Source organism: Ostrinia nubilalis, chromosome 12 (genome assembly GCF_963855985.1).
Source record: "Ostrinia nubilalis chromosome 12, ilOstNubi1.1, whole genome shotgun sequence".
NCBI classification, from domain to species: domain Eukaryota; kingdom Metazoa; phylum Arthropoda; class Insecta; order Lepidoptera; family Crambidae; genus Ostrinia; species Ostrinia nubilalis.
Window position 1 is genome coordinate 11,896,185 of NC_087099.1, and position 16,622 is coordinate 11,912,806.

Here is a 16,622-nt window from a genome sequence, read left to right on the forward strand (position 1 = left end):
ATTTTTGTTGCAAAATCTACCGTATTACAATAACATAAGATGCTACAGTGTTTAACTGGATGTGTTGTCGTCGGTACCTTTTACATTTAAGGCCCCTCGCGGCAACGGCAACTTTTTGTAGCGATGCAGTAGCGATTCTGTCGCGCAGTCGCAATGCAGTCGCTAGCTGTGTGCCCTCGCTCACATAAACGCGCTTCTGTCACGATGCAAACGCGATTCAGTAACCCAAATGTCGTTCGACAAGGTCGCGCGTTTGCATCGATATAGTCGCGCTGCTGTAGCGCGTTAGTAGCGCGTTGGCATCGCTTCTGTAGTGCGTTTTGCAAATGCGACTAACGCGCGTTAGTACAAGTCTTAAAAGTCAAAACATCACTACAAAAAGTCGCCGTGGGCGAGGGCCCTTACTCACAATAAATCACATCTTGCAGGTTGCCAAAAAAGCGGGTAGATTGCAAGTTGCCTTCTAGGAATCATATAAATGATTAGCGGCCGCCCGCGACTTTGTTCGCGTGGACCTCGTTTTGCGTGAAAGAGTAACAAACATCCAGACATCATGACATCCAGACATCCAAACTTTCGCCTTTATAATATTAGTAGGATATATGTATATCACATCAAGTCATGTGGAAAGAAAGCACAAATTAATTAGATTAGATTAATTAAAGAAATTTTGTTCATTATGGACTTTACAGCAATCCGTTGCTTGATGAATGTCAAACTTTAAACTAAATTTAATTAAATGCTGCTCTCGTTGTTTTCGTATCCCAAGTTTTTATAAATGTATTTGTAATTGTGTCTATGTTGTACTTATAGAGAGTGTCCCAAAAACATTGGATAACTTTTGGGACACCCTCACGCGACAACCACCCACAACATTTCAGCAGTTGTTATTTTCGAAACTCGTGTATAAGATTAAGATTTAAAATAAAAGGGAGATAAAAATCGGGCCTAAAGGACTTAGTCCAAAATAAACATATAAATTGTCTAATTTTCCTCTGCTTACACCCAACTAGATATTTAGCTCCAAGCCAACGGTAAACTTTCTCGTGTTAGCTTCTCCATTATATCAGTTACAGGGAAATCTATCTCCTAAATTGGCATTTACTTAAGACCAATAAAGAAAAGCCTGGGAATTCCAAGACTCTGTTAATGCCAACCACATTATTAGACAGCTGGCGTTTATTGGGCCAATTGATAGACAGAAATCGGATTCCATGGATTATTTACGGGAAGAAAGAGTTTTATTTTTGGTCAATAAAGAATGCTACAAGGATAATAAAGGCTAATCGTAGATACTGGGACGAATAGTGTGAATATGAACTTTGACCCAATTGGATTTATTTAACCCAGATGGTTAAAACTTATACGATAACTCTTTATTGATTTTAATCTTATGATACTTAAGTAGTAAGGTTATCTTTATCCACAAGGAGGAAGCTCTTGGCCTACATCTCACCTTATATTCAGGTGGAACCCGAACCCGGAATTCTCAACCTTTTCAGCGCCACGTCAAATACAAAAGCCATCACTCTGACGCCACGCTTGATAAATTATGATATCAATATAATTATTGTATTCATTATTATTCAGTTTACATAATACTCAACCCATCAAAAACAATACTTGTCAAAAAAACCAAGTCTCGCAACTCAGTTGTTCTACGGTAAAAAGTTGTGAGATCCATGTAATACCAAGTCCAGGCCAGGAAATCTTTAACGTTTTACATAAATTATTGACTTGGCCATCGCACTAAATAATTTAATTTACACGTGTTTTCATGCGATGGCCAAGTCAATATATTTATGTAAAACGTTAAAGATTTCCTGGCCTGGACTTGGTATTACATGGATCTCACAACTTTTTACCGTAGAACAACTGAGTTGCGAGACTTGGTTTTTTTGACAAGTATTGTTTTTGATGGGATCTCATTTCTTTTTGTATTTTGTAGACAGCAGTTATGTATCTAGAAAACTGGACCGAAATTGAAAAATTTTACTCGACTTGGCGGTTGCGCTACCGTGCCCCCAAATATTTTATTTAGTGTAGTTTTTCCTTGATTCATACACCAAACACTACTTATATTCCAAATTTGAAGCTTCTAGGTCTGCTAGAAGTGCCTTAGAGTTTTGATGATCGGTGAGTCAGTGAGTCAGTGAGTCAGTGAGTGACAAAATTAAGTAACTTTGACCCGTTATAATTCTTAAACTACTGGTTCAAATTGAATGAAATTTTAAATATACCGTGTCTTTACAATGCCTGCATAGCTAATGAAAATTCAGCCTTCTAGTTTTATCCACAACGAAGTTACAGGCGGTCGAAAATGGCCTGAATTGCTTCGAGAAAAGGATGGTACCTACGGCCGTGCCGCTTTTTTGCTCGACTTGATGGGGGCACTGCCGTGCCCCCAGATTAGCCTATTACTGACATTATTTTTAAGGCGAATTAATCCGTCGTTGGCGGTCAACCTGATATACGCATGTATCCGTCATTGGCATTGAAAAGGTTAAAACTATGTAAGATAAAATATGCGCCACGAGGGACACGAAAGACGATTGATATCTCTTGATTTCTTGTGTAATTAGAAGTATTTAAAATAAACATGTACTCGTATTAATTATAACACGTATAGCGTTGACTTGTCTCAAGAAAATTATAATCAAGATAATAATAATACGTTTATCGTATGGAGTTGCATTTTTACAAGTTTATAAATAAAACTGTCATTAAACGTGGCGAGATCATTAGCAATATAAACAAAGGTTTTATTTTGGTGAACATCGGTTTTATATTTGTTAAAGGTCAAAAGACTGTTATGGGCGAAGAAGATAAATATCAGAGTTCATATAAATCCATTCCCACCTAAGCATTTCCTGAGAAAAGAAACTGAAGTTACTATGGAGACTTTTCATTAAGGCTAGCTAAATCGTAGGCAGATATAACACCGTTATTGATAAAAAATTAAACAGTTATAACTGAAAATTTTGTTTGTCGATTTTTAAGGAAATTATAATTTGAACGAAAGTGACAAAATTCGATAAAATTGAGTCCACGTTAACACATTTAAATAATAAAAGAGGAAAGATTTTGAACTCGTTTAGCAAATACTGGTAATCTCAGAATTAGATTAACTAATATTTATTAGAGAATAGAGTGGTATTGCGTGGACATAGATACCTAATGTTCGATTAAAAATTCATAGTTTATTTCAATATTCCAAATGAAAGTGCCCGTGTGAATGTAAAATGAAAGAAAAAGAAAATAAATAAAAAACGCAGCCTTTATTAAGCCCTCAAAGCAAACTCATTCTGTACGAGCTGACCACAGATATGAAATGCGTCCACCCTGAAACCAACGTAAAAGGAATAAAACCTCAGCAACCTTTGCATTTAAAAATAAAGTAGAGACATTCTTTGATATTCCATTTGTGAAAGTTTAAACGTAAAAGAAAATGTTTAGCGCTAAGAACAAAATGTTTAAGTAAGACTAATTTATCTAGACGCACAACGAAAGATGTTTTCATTATTTAAAATTAAGTCTATTTTGTTAAAAGTCTGGGCCAATATAAATTTAGAGGAATGTAGTTGAAAGTTTGCTAATTAAAATTAGTAGGTACCTAATTATACTTTCGCCTACTTTTTGATAGAGTTACTTTTTTTTTTTGTTAATATAGTCGTTATTTCAACTCTGATATTGCCAGGTTTACAGCTTGACCGCCTTAGAACTGGTTTGGTCCAACTCCAATCCAACTCCAATTGCCAGCACATCAGCGTAAACATATCCATTTACAACTATTAAGGTACCACACTACTACTTCGATGGTCTCGTGGAAGTCACGGAAAGCACTTGGATGCAGGCAGCACAGGACCGGTCGTTGTGTAAATCTTTGGGGGAGGCCTATTTCCAGCAGTAGACGTCAATTGGCTGATGCGAGCGAACAAAGATTTCACAGAGTTTACCTTGTAATAAGTAAATAAATAAGTGTGAGAAAATGGCTACTATACAGGAGGGGCCATAAGTGATTTTTGAAACAGAGATACACACTCGCCAATATTTTATTAATTATTGCGAATTATGAACAACGCTATGCCTGCCTCTGTGTGTCGTCACCCATAACCAGTGTGAGTGCAAGAGAAAACGTGATATGCACTGTTTTATTACTACACTGCCTGCCACGAGTCTTGGCGCCGAGTATAAAAGTATTTTACTTACCAAGAGCAACTACGGTCACAATCCCCATCCATATCAATGCTCCTCCAGCGTGATATTTTCCACTGACAACCAATAGCACTGGTATAATTATTGCCAGAACTAGCTGAACACCCAGGTATATTATCGCTAGCCAGGTGTAATATGACATTAGTGAAGGATTTTCCTGGAATAACCAAAATATTAAACTGAATATAGTTACATTCCAAATACCAAGATACCAAGAAGTATTCTAAATAATCTCAACTTCATACCGCCAATAAAAGGTTGTGTAACTGGTATCTATAGCCTATGTCCATCAGGGATACTGTGGGAATCTAATGTTGAAAGAATTATAATTATTTAACTAGCTTTCCGCCCGCGGCTTCGCCCGCGTGGGATTTTGTCTGTCACAAAAAAAAATATCGCGCGCGTCCGTTTCAAAAACCGGAATAAAAACTATCCTATGTCCTTTCCCTGGACTCAAACTATCTCCATGCCAAATTTCAACAAAATCGGTTCAGTGGTTTAGACGTGAAAGCAAGACAGACAGACAGACTGAAGAGTTACTTTCGCATTTATAATGTTAGTATAGCATAGCATAGAAGTATAATAGAAGTATAGATAATAATAGGTTCAGTAGTTTCGGACTAATTTATATACAAACAAAAAATAAAATTACATTTATATTATTAGTGCAGATAAAATATCCCACGATATTCTAAATTATAATATTTATAAAGACTTACTCACATCTACTGCTGCTAAAAGTAAGACCACGGATACGATCACAAAGGCAAGGGTGACCAGTGTGAACAGGGCTATGAAGACCATGAGCATTACTTCAACTCCTGACAGCTGTTTTCTGCCCTGCATCAGTAATAAGGCTCCACATGATAATCCGATCAGCTGTAATAGAAATGTTAGTTGTGTTAAATAAACAACTTGACAAAAATCGAACTACCTAAGTGTGAGAAGCGACTCTATTCGCTAATAATTTTTAATAACGAATGTTAATTGTGTTTGAAATGGCTACAGTTTTGCCTCCCTGGCCACTGGATCGAACTCTATTCAAATTCAAATATTTATTTGCACAATTTTGGGTAAACATAGTGGTCTTAAAACTAGTATAAGTAGATCGCCAAAATTTGCTGTATAATTAGTCAGCGTACAAATATTTAAATAATTTCTACAAGAATAAATTACAAATATTATGTCATTTACTACATGAAAATAATTAAATATGTCAGAAATATAAAAAATAAAACAATGTCAAAACAATCAAAATAATTAAATCAAACAATAAAATAATGCCATTAAAAGAATAATTAAAAATAAGTAATAAATGTCATTTTCGATTGAAATATTCATTCATAGTATAGAACGTATTTTCTAATAACCATGCATGCAATCTGGTTTTATATAAAGGCCCTGCAAGTGTCCTAATTTCTTCGGGTAAAGCATTATATACTTTCACCGCCATTGAAAATGCATTCTTATTACTTAGCGTTAGTCTACACAAGGGGACTTCAAGCAATCCTGTAGGGCGTTTTCGAAGAGATTTCCCTTCAAATGGCAGTTTTAAAGAAAAAAATTGGGAATGTTGTCTTACAAACAAGCAAATTTGTTTAATGTAAAGGCAAGATAATGTCAAAAGTTTAAAACGTTTAAACAATGGTCTGCAGGGATCAATGTAGTCAGCGCCACTTAAAGCTCTGACACATTTTTTTTGAATTTTAAACGCTATTTCTATATCAGTAGAGTTCCCCCATATTATTAAGCCGTATTGTAAAACAGAGACGACGTATGCGTGATATGCTTCTAAAGCAACCTCTACAGAAACAGTTTCTCTAAGCCTTCGCAGAGCAAATACGAATCTACTTAATTTATCGCATACTTGGTTTATGTGTAATTTCCAACTACAGTTTTCGTCAATCAATATTCCTAAAAATTCAGTCATTTGTACATTTTGTATTATTTGTCCTTCATAATCTATTTTAATATTAGGTGTATGAGATTGATATGTCCTGAATTGCATTACTTTAGTTTTGTCAATATTTACTTTTAGATTATTTTCGCTTAGCCATTTAATAACTCGCTTAACAGTTGTATTTATTTCAGTCTCTAGATAGTCCGCATCCCTTCCCTTTATAATTAGAGTAGTATCGTCAGCAAAGAGAATAGATTTGTGTTTTGTTATTTTGGGTAGATCATTGATGTATAATATGAAAAGAATAGGGCCCAGTATGCTTCCTTGTGGAACTCCACACCCATTTACCCTGTAATCAGATCTGTATGTCATTTTCATGTATGAACGGTTTCTTTTTTCCAACTTACTTATTTCCACACACTGTTGCCTATTTTGTAAATAGCTCTGGAACCAGTCTTTAGCTGTTCCTCTGATCTAGCCATAGGGCAAGAGTTTTAGATAGTCTTTTGATTTATTTAAACAAAATGAGGGTGGTGAGTAAATAAAAGTTGCTGGTTACAAGTGACTTCACTTGACTTTACTGTCAGATTATTCGAGACCTGTTAAACCAAAAGATGAATGCCCGTTTTCACCATCAATTCCTAATTTTTAAGTAACGCCTATGAAAACAAATTTCCTGTTTTGTGTTACCATAGGGGTCACTTAAAATTTAGGGATTGATGGTAATACCGGGCAGTAGTTTATCAGACGGTTCGTAATAGGGTTATTAGCAAGTGGTAAAAGTTCTTAGATTATTTCGATATTAATTATGGGTTTGGATTTAGAGGACAATCACGTCTTTTTTGTTCTCAGTTTGGTCTAGCAAACTGTAAACTTAAGTCTAACTAATTGTCCCAAAAACTAACAAAACCAAAGGTAAATAACCTACACTAAGTTCACATTTATTTGACTACTCCGAAGTATCAAAGCATTACTCTCAATAAAGACTTAATGTTGAAAACTTGGAAAGAATTTTATGAAAAATCTTTTATATCTCAACCTTTTGCAGTTTTCAAAATTATGAATAGTGAGGCGCCATTGAAATCAGAGATAAAATATTTTATCAAAAGTTCCCCTCGCTTATTACAGGTCTTGTCACTAATACATTAAGAACAGCTTTGCCCGGCACTAACTTTGGAGTTCAAAGAGATAAAACCGTGTGAAACTTTCCTTTGAAAAATTCACATCATTCTTGGAACGGAGTTCACGAGGTATATGTTAAAATCTTCAAGTATTTTAGCGCTTTTTGAGAAGGTGAATTTTACAGCACGAATAACAGCGATTTTTACGTTTTTTCATGAAAGGAAAAAAATCATGAAAAAACATGCTCTTATTTTTAAATTTACGTATAGTAGGTACCTAGTTCTCTTTGAGAACTTCGAGCTAATTAACAGATAAATTCTGATTCAACTGGTAGTAGTTTACTACAAAACAATATTGTTTTAATTCATACAATAGATGTGTATTAATAATGACTACAGGTTGACTGTACTAGCTATGTATATTACGTTTCTAAAACGCGATGGTAGATGCACCCAAAAACTATAGTTGTGAATACTGAACAAGTACTAAACACACTAAAAGTAAACTCACTGTATCCTCTAGCGTGCAATACCGAATAACCTATTTGCTCCAGCCATCTCAAAGCAAATTAGAAATGAACCAAAACAACCAGATTTAACTTACGATCCCCAGAATAGCAATTAGTTTCGTCCCACTCTTAACATTCACACTGGAGCAACAATACTCGGCCCGGGGGAATTTGTCGATCAGGGATACTGAGTCGTCTTGGTTCGGCATTGTTTTTTGTATAGTATAATTCAAAATATATAAAAAATAGAAAATAAAATTGTTTAAAAACTCACAATGATAGATAGTTAACCATAAACTTTACAGTTGACAGCAAGTGTCTACAGATACAGATTATAAAGTTGAGCAAAGAATAGAGTTTCGACTAAAAAGTTTCCGAGAAGTGCTTTCAATCATTCACTTCGACTTTTCAACTTCGCGAGGTCTTGAAACTATGTCTTTGTCAATTCGACCTTCACCCCACTAACTTGAACGATGAAAACGAGTGAGCTCATGCTGTAAGGCTGTAAGGTGACAGAACAGAAGTCAAGTAGCATTAAACATCTAATTAAGTGCCTAATCTCGTAGTTAAGCAAAATGATTGAAACAATAAAAAAGTGTCAACATCTTGTCTTATCTTAATTGGACTTTGAAGATCACTAACACCTAAAAATGACATTTATATCAGGATCTCTACCATCTACCATTTCCTATTGATTTTCTGATCTATTTGGTACACGAAAGTTACGATCCTAAAGCTTGAAATAAGATCAAATCTGCTGCAATACATTAATTCATCGTCATCACGTTCTACTGGTACTACTGTAACACCTTACTGTCACCACTGTAACACTTGTGTATCACCAGTTGGGCAACTGTGTGTGGCATAGCACACGGTATAAGCATTATGCTCTTGCCTTTTCGACATCGCCGCGTTTTGGCATCCAAGCTTACACTCCCTGCATTTTGTACGCGAGTGCACTCGCTTTATCCCGGGAGTCACGCGTGTGATTCCCTAGAAGCGTCATAGTGACTGTAACATATTTTATAATATGAGCATTTAGACCCTTTTACGTCAAGAAGACGCACGTATTTTTATACGTGATAGGTCTTCACAATTCTTAGTATCCGTTCTTAGCTCAATATTCTACTCTTAGGAGTTATTTATACCTTTATTTGTCATCTAAGCTCCTCTTTAAAAAGAGAGATAGATAAATACTTAACTTAAACAAAAAAACACACAAGAGATCCTTCTATTTTCATCTGGTTAGTTTTGCTGTGGGTTCAATGACTCTTTAACTTTATCCTAGGACAAATTTGTCCTGTGCTTAATATTAGTCGAGTTTTTATTAACGGTCAAGCTGTAAATTCTAGTTACATAGTCTTGCTGAAAATTACATGGGAGAACAGTCTCACAAAGGTCAACCCCACTAACGTGACTATTTGCCAACACAGCAATGTGCAGCAATAATTTTGATTCAATATGGGTGACCCGGTGTACTTCGTACCACCTATGTTCATCAGAGAAATAATGTAGAATTCTAATGTTGAAAGATTTTTGCAAATCGGTCCAGAAGTTTCAGAGCATATTTAATTCAAACAAACTAATCATCAAATCTTTCCTCCCTTGTAAAGACGAAACATTTGATAGTTTTTATTAGTTCAATACTAACGTGCGTTTTCGTTTAACCCCTACATGCCTGCAGCACCAGAACCAACAAACAACAATTCGCAGCACCTGCGCCGCAAAACTCATGAAGCCACATTTTTCTACCGCATACAAGTTGTTTGCAGAGTCGCCGCGGTAAATCAAAGAGGGCGAGGTCGCAGCTTATCGCAGACGCTGGGTGCTGGTAGGTTAATAAGATGAAGCGTTTGAGAAAATACCTTATTTAACAGTAATTAAAGCCGGATTTACAACCCGATCGAGCTTACTGCGCACCTCGCTGGAATGCGACTCCCTCACACTTACACAATCCGCACACTTCGCCCCTTTCGTACCAGAACGTCGATGTGACGTCACGACCTCCATGTACGCAGTTAACTCGTCTGGTTCGTACATTAGAGTGTTATGTGGTGCTGTGTCGTGTCGTGATGGCTTCTGACTATCGCTTAATGTATGGAACCGATTCCGTTCTGACGTCACGACACAACTCTTTCATCAGACAAATTACATGATAAATCCAGCATAAGATTTTCAAAATGGTCCACTCAATTAAAAACCTCATTATCATGCTATAATATGTTTTTTTTAGATTTCCTAAGACTGAATTCAGTCTAATTAAGTTTCCTAATTAGGTTAGGTGATTATAGCTAATTATCATCAAAAGTAAGCCCATCATGACACTAATTTGGTAGTTAAATTCTGGTAGGTAGTGTTTGATATTTATACAACTTATTATACGAATAACTTGGAGGGCTTTTTATACAATATACATGTTGACACCACCAATCAATTGACGTACTTTTTAAAACTGTCAAAACCCATCCCGTCCCATAGATTTTGTATGGCACTACAAGCAAGTGACGTCACTATTTTGTCAACTCAATTAAACTACTTTTTGCATTTACAATGCGACCAGAAATCGTAATTTACAGGTAATTTAAAATTATTTAAGTTTTTAAGACCAGAATGAAGTGTCTTTTTAGAAAATTTTTGATTTCGAAATATTGGGGAATGGTGTCAAATTGTCTATTCAGTATATTTTACAGTTCTATTATTACCATTTGTTTTATTTTATTTGCCACTGGAAAAATAACCTACTGTTGCATGAAAGAGGAGTAAATTGTATTTTTTCCGCTCATGTCTATGCCCTCTACCTCCCAAGGGACTGACGAATAAGCTAATAGTTGTATATGGATATAGATTATAGGTATACAAACAGAGGGAACTTCCTCGAATGATCTCGTTCCATATAGATTTTCTTCGTTACTATAATGGCGGTGGTGTTTTATATGATTTATTACTGACTTGCAACGTGCGGCAAAATGATTCCAAATTGGTTTTACTCGGTTGATGTATTAACCAGAAATGTTTTGTTTCTTGGAAAACCCAAAGGTAGGGAGTCAAGAAGGTTGAGTTACTTTCCTATTCACGATATTGATAAAAATATCTGTTATCTAACGACATTGCAGATTTTTGATAAAATATTATGAATTATTATTATTTTCATGCGATACAAAATTAAGCCTAGGAGCAGACCATCAAATTTTAGTTGGCCTATAGTTGGGCTCGATTTTAATTTGTACTTATGAAGAATCAGTCGATACCAAATCGGTGTAATGTGCGCACTTCGGTGCAACTATCGGCCAACTAAAGTCGGTGGTCTGCACTTAGGTTACACCTCTACATGACTTAGTTGTCACTTTGTTAATTAGTACATTTACAAGGTAGGTGCGTAGTGGCAGGTTATTGAAATTAATCATTTCTGTTTCTTTCTTCTATTCCTCCGGTTACTTATACCAGGTAATATACGTGAAGACGTAATAGTGTGTCAGGCCTCCTACTAGGTGGACTGACGATTTGGTGCAGGTCGTGGGAAGTACCTGGATATGGGCAGCGTAGGACCAGTCTTTGTGAACAAGGAGGACTTTGTCCAGCAGTGGACGTCATTTAGCTGAGACGAATAAGCCTCCCCAATCATGATCCCAACGAAAATACGTTTTATCTGTCATTAAAGATCGATCTTCACAAGTAAACACTTCAACTGTAACCGAGATAGAGTATCCTCGTGATTGGAACACAGTAGGTACATCAGCAGTGCTCGAGTCAGATTGTAGAGCGTAAATAATTTATTCACTTACGCTACTCGTGTAAAGGGCAAGAAACACAGCAACACAAACAAACCGCTTTGGCTTTTGTTGTTCTTAATTAATCACCGTTGAGGTAGAACGTAGGCAGAACAGCCAGATCTAGTATATGAAATAATATTTTATATATAATAACATTCAAAGGGTAAGCTATATTTGGGACGTGTGTGCCCTGAATATGGCCCACAGATTATTAAAGAATTAGAATTTAAATTCTGGGACATTTTATCACTGATGATAACGAAAACGAACAACTCCGTGGCCTAGGAGGTTTTCTGCGCTAATCTTTCTTGACTCAGATTCTGAGTTGGACCTGAAAATATTGATACACTCACAGTAGGTACATACCTAATTCATTTGTTGTTATTTAATGAGGACATTGCAAAATTTAGGTAGGTATACTCTTTTTTTACATGAGTTTCCATCCGGTGACGTTCACGGGAAGCACCTGGATGAGGGCACCGCAAGACCGGTCGTTCTGGAACTCCTTGGAGGAGGCCTTTGTCCAACAGTGGACGTCATTTGGCTGAATCAAACAAATGAATGTGTTTCCATACCATGACAAGTACATTACGTTATTATATACAGGAATGTATTTATATACGAGTACGTCACAATTTTGTACGTAATCGTGTCACCGTAGTATTGTTCGCTTTATGCCTTTGTCTAATTTTAAAACTGGCGAACTCACCACGTTTTTATTAGTTTAGATGAGTAGGCTGTTCTTTGCAGGGTAATAAGAGCGGGCACAAATATTTCCTGGGTCAAGGCTACGTCGAAACGGCCGCAGACTTGATGATGTAATTTGTAAGGCTTTCTAAAATTTTCTAAAGAAAACAACTTTAATGGGCGTAGTGGAAATTTTAAAATCTCACTTTGAGCTTAGTACCCAGCGAAAAGTGCGAGAGATCGATAAAACTGTAGTGTTTATACCTTGTTACTGCTTATTGTAGACTGTTACTATTAAAATTAGTTACTAAAGCACGAAGCAGCGTCTCTACTATGGCTCAATCACGCTAATTCCATATTAGTTACTACCGAATGAACAAAAACGACGGGATTAAAAGGCAAAATCTATTAATTAATCGATCGAATCGGTGCCAAAAATAACGTTGTTAAAATTAGTTTAACGTATCTTTGGTCAGCATTTAATCAAAAAGAATAAATAAACCTAAACGCAAAATCCAAAAGAAAAGCAGGTAGTATAGTGCCTACATAACGACTAAACATTATTCTGTACCACACCCTATATCAGATTAAGACCTCATCTGCAGTCAAGCTTGAACTTAACAATTAACGTGTTACCACACTCCCATCTATCCCGTTCACACACAAGGGATTAGAGCAAGACATGTGAGTTTCCGAGGGTACTTTTTGCTTATGTTTGTACGATTAGTCCGCATGCCAATGACGTTGTAAGTCTGAAGCGTGGGTTTTTCTTGGAAAAGTGTAGAGGAAAAGAATCATGTTTTGTTAGAGAAAACAAAGACGAGTTAGATATTTTTATTAGCTTTCCTTGTAACTGCTAAAGGATGACAAACAAATAAAATTTAATAATATCATGTAAACTCAACTGCTAAGCGATTTTCGTTTATTTTTATTTGCTACTGGGAATTTGATGAAAAAAAGTAGAAAACAATAACTAAATAATAACCCGGCCACAATTCTAAGAAAGGCTGCGAAGAAACTCAGCCACTAAAAAGGCTTACGGAATTTAAATAATTAAAAAGTTACAGATCAGATCATAGCTTCCCTAAGCACGATTATCCGATTACTATTTTTACATGTTATTTTAATTATGTTACAAATCAAATGTATCATTTGGTATTCGGTACCTATTAAAAATCATGTCATTGTAACAAAGAACCAAAAAGTAAGTACCGGATCCTAAAACCTTGACTGATGTGGATATGGCTTTGAAAGCGATACCTAATAAATACTTGATAATGGTGAAACCCTGTCCGTAACACTGGCTGGTTTATCTTCTGAACTGAATTTGCTGGGAAAATCCTCTTTTGCTCTTTTTATGTTAGATACATTTTTTAGATAACGGAGGTCCGGCTGATTTATGATTTTGTCTACAAAATATTCGATACTTGATAGCCTGGCTGATAAGGTTGGCCGAAATGTTTTCGGAGGGAAAAATCCTGTGTTCTTTTTTGGTTCGAGTTCTGTATTTTGTAACTCTTTGTTATTTACTTATAGATCTACGTCATAACAGTGTTTTCCTTTTCTTTTGTTTGCGTTGTTAATTATTAATAATATGGTGTCTAATAACTATTTTTAGTTTTATCTTTATTGTTTTAGTACACAAAACTCTTATTTTTTCGACCAAATTCTACTTTCGTCTTTAGCTATCCGATACAAAGAAACTTTTCACTTGCGCACTATGTATTCTACAAGGAAATTCACTTACAATACGTGGAACCGACAGGTTGTTTTATGTGGTGACCAAAGAAGATACTTATTCTTTATAATAATAAAACCAAATTAAATAATCTTATTATGAGGTAGGTTATAGTTTGCTTAAACATGGAGTGCAGGTGCGGTTTTGTTCCCCAGTCGATGAAGCACCTGATGTCGTGCCCTGAGTGCCCAAGCAACTGCACTCAGGAGGATTTGATGAGTGCTACTGACAACGCCACTCTTGTGGCGGAGTGTTGGGCTGACACTGTGTAGGTTTGTTGTCGACACGAAAAGAAGAAGATGAGGTAGGTACTGAGTTTGTTGTAGCGCCAAATGCACTTACCAAATGCTTGTTTGGCTGATTCATCTAATTGTAAATTTGAAGTTTGACATTTTAGGTAGAAAAATTATAGACCTGTGAAATTTGGTATCCTCCACTCTCAAGGTGACAGAAAAGCTACCTTTCTTACCTGACACTCGAAAAAATAATGCTATCCTTCTACTTACTTTAACAATTGAATCAGGTCAAAATATTTTTCTGTCCATTACAGTTACAAATCGTAACAAAAATTCGCACGTCCTTTGTCGGGCCGACGCGGTCGCTACAATCGTCCCAAAAACAACACACATACGTACTTATTCTGTTGCCGTATACCTTCTAAAGAGTATTACACACAATCCCCACTTAAATATCCGCTCTGTTCTGCTTTAAAATGGAAATACAGGATAATGCGCGGATGAGATCAGCTTACGTCGCAAGAACCAGTAAAAATTAAATAAGCAAAACCTCAATGTTGAACGTTTCAATGAAAATTGAGTTTTAAACTGCTTTCTTGGAATTGAGGCCATGATATTCAGAGGTGGACTGACGTGACTATTAAAGTGTTTTAAAGAGCCTTTGTTAGGCCATATCACGAAAGAGTTTGATTTCTGATAACGACAGTTACGAAATAAATCCTGACCTTCAGATGTTTTAAAACCAATAACAACCTTCTTCTGGTGAGTAAGCTGATTCCATGGATGGATGGTTCTTTTGGACTGAGTTATCAAATTACTCAAGACATAGGTACGAGTACACTGGATTGCAAAGAAAAATAGTCGGTTAGAAAATCTTCTATGTCTTAAAAAGTACCTGAACTAGCCTATCAGTATGGTTGGATGTTGTTTTCTAGCCTATTCTTTTTTTGCTGTTCAGTTTTTTTTTTTTTGAGAGACTCCAAGATTGTCAGCAAAAGATTTTTAATAACGTACCTTCGAGTATATTATTAACAAAATGATTTCTTCCCTATTATCCTCCAAAGATTTCTGCAAGAGCTCATTCCCATAATTTCGGCGGTGCGGTGGACCGGGGACAATTATCCGTGGAGAGCCAGCCGCTAAAATTAGCATAATATAATTAGTTAGGAAAAACAAGGACTAGAGGAAAAAATATACCGCGGAAAGTTCAGTTGCCAACAAAACAAAGCTAACGGTGGCTAATGAGGGACTCCACCAAATCTGATGACTAATTGAAGGAAAGAGGGAATAACAAAATTATTGATGCTGATATAGATGAGGAATGAAAAGGTGTGTTAGCTGAGGACTTACGGGTTACATAGGGTTTCTGGTAGCTTATGTAAAAGAAATAACTCACTGATTCTTCACCAGAAGTCTGGTTTATATGTACCTACTACTGTCCAAACATTACTCGATACTTCTGTCCACAAACACTTCCATTCTAAACATAAAATAAAATGTCATTAGTTTTCTTTAAGTAATCTATTCATCATTTCTATTCCTTTAAGGGTAAGCGTTTGGATAATGGCACTCTTACGTGCCTCATAAACCACTTGACTTATTGTATGTATTAATAAAATTCAATGAAAATCATTTTTGAAGCTTTAATAATAACTTTGTTGCCTGTTATTAATCACGTAATGACGTCACCACGTAGATTGACCTCATGACCTTTCTCCGAGCTTGATGCCAGACTTAGACCTACTTTTATCAGAAGTACAAATATATCAGCCAGCACACATAATTACACTCAAATGCATTCAAAGACATGTAGAGACGAATGAAACAGATTTAAAAAATAATTATGCAGAAACACTTATGTCAGATAAATCATCAGGTTTTGGTGAAGGTGAATAATCCGTTCACTTTTCTAAATGATTTTCAAAAAGATTTCTCAACAGACCTAGCTATGCGTTCTTCGATCCCGTTCATCTTGCTAAGCGATACGGTCTCAACTCGGAACTCTATAAACCCAATAATCACTAAGACTATTACTTAGGCTGAGTTGCACCACCTAACTTTAACCTTTAACAGTAACTATAATGATAACCGGTGTATTTTGTATGGAGTTTGAAAGATTTCTAACGTTTGTTAAAGACAAATTAAGATGGTGTAACCCACCCTTAAAGTTTCTACAACGCAATCTTATTCTGATATTGACCGATAAAAAATTTTGAGTGAAGTCAAATTAGTTAAGACTAGTAAAATATTAAAGAACTTTAAAGACATTTTAAAAACAAGAGGCGAAGTTACTTGCTTGATAAATTTTTTGTCCAAGCTGTTATACTTGGGCTGTGCCCGGGCTAAACCGAGGGTATATTTTAATCAGATTATGAAGTCGCCTCGCTGGTCCACGTGGCTTGTTTGTCGATGTATCGATTTTGCATCAAATACCCGTGGGTAATGG

General features: G+C 35.9%; 1 protein-coding gene across 1 annotated transcript; it reads right to left on the reverse strand.

Moving 5' to 3' along the window:
• Positions 1-3,259: 3,259 nt before the first annotated feature.
• On the reverse strand, positions 3,260-8,037 carry LOC135076550 (uncharacterized). Its single transcript, XM_063970995.1, has 4 exons — positions 7,841-8,037; positions 4,939-5,094; positions 4,210-4,372; positions 3,260-3,342 (listed from the first exon to the last, which is right to left on the reverse strand). Exons 1-4 carry the CDS (start codon positions 7,952-7,954, stop codon positions 3,290-3,292), a joined length of 486 nt encoding a protein of 161 aa, XP_063827065.1. The 5' UTR covers positions 7,955-8,037; the 3' UTR covers positions 3,260-3,289.
• Positions 8,038-16,622: the final 8,585 nt, after the last annotated feature.

Excerpts from the sequence above, each read along its gene's own strand:
- LOC135076550 (XM_063970995.1), bottom strand. The coding sequence starts at position 7,954 with ATGCCGAACCAAGACGACTCAGTATCCCTGATCGACAAATTCCCCCGG. Across the intron at positions 5,095-7,840 it reads TAATTGCTATTCTGGGGATC|CTGATCGGATTATCATGTGG; the intron begins GTAAGTTAAATC and ends TTTCTATTACAG. Across the intron at positions 4,373-4,938 it reads TACTTTTAGCAGCAGTAGAT|GAAAATCCTTCACTAATGTC; the intron begins GTGAGTAAGTCT and ends TGGTTATTCCAG.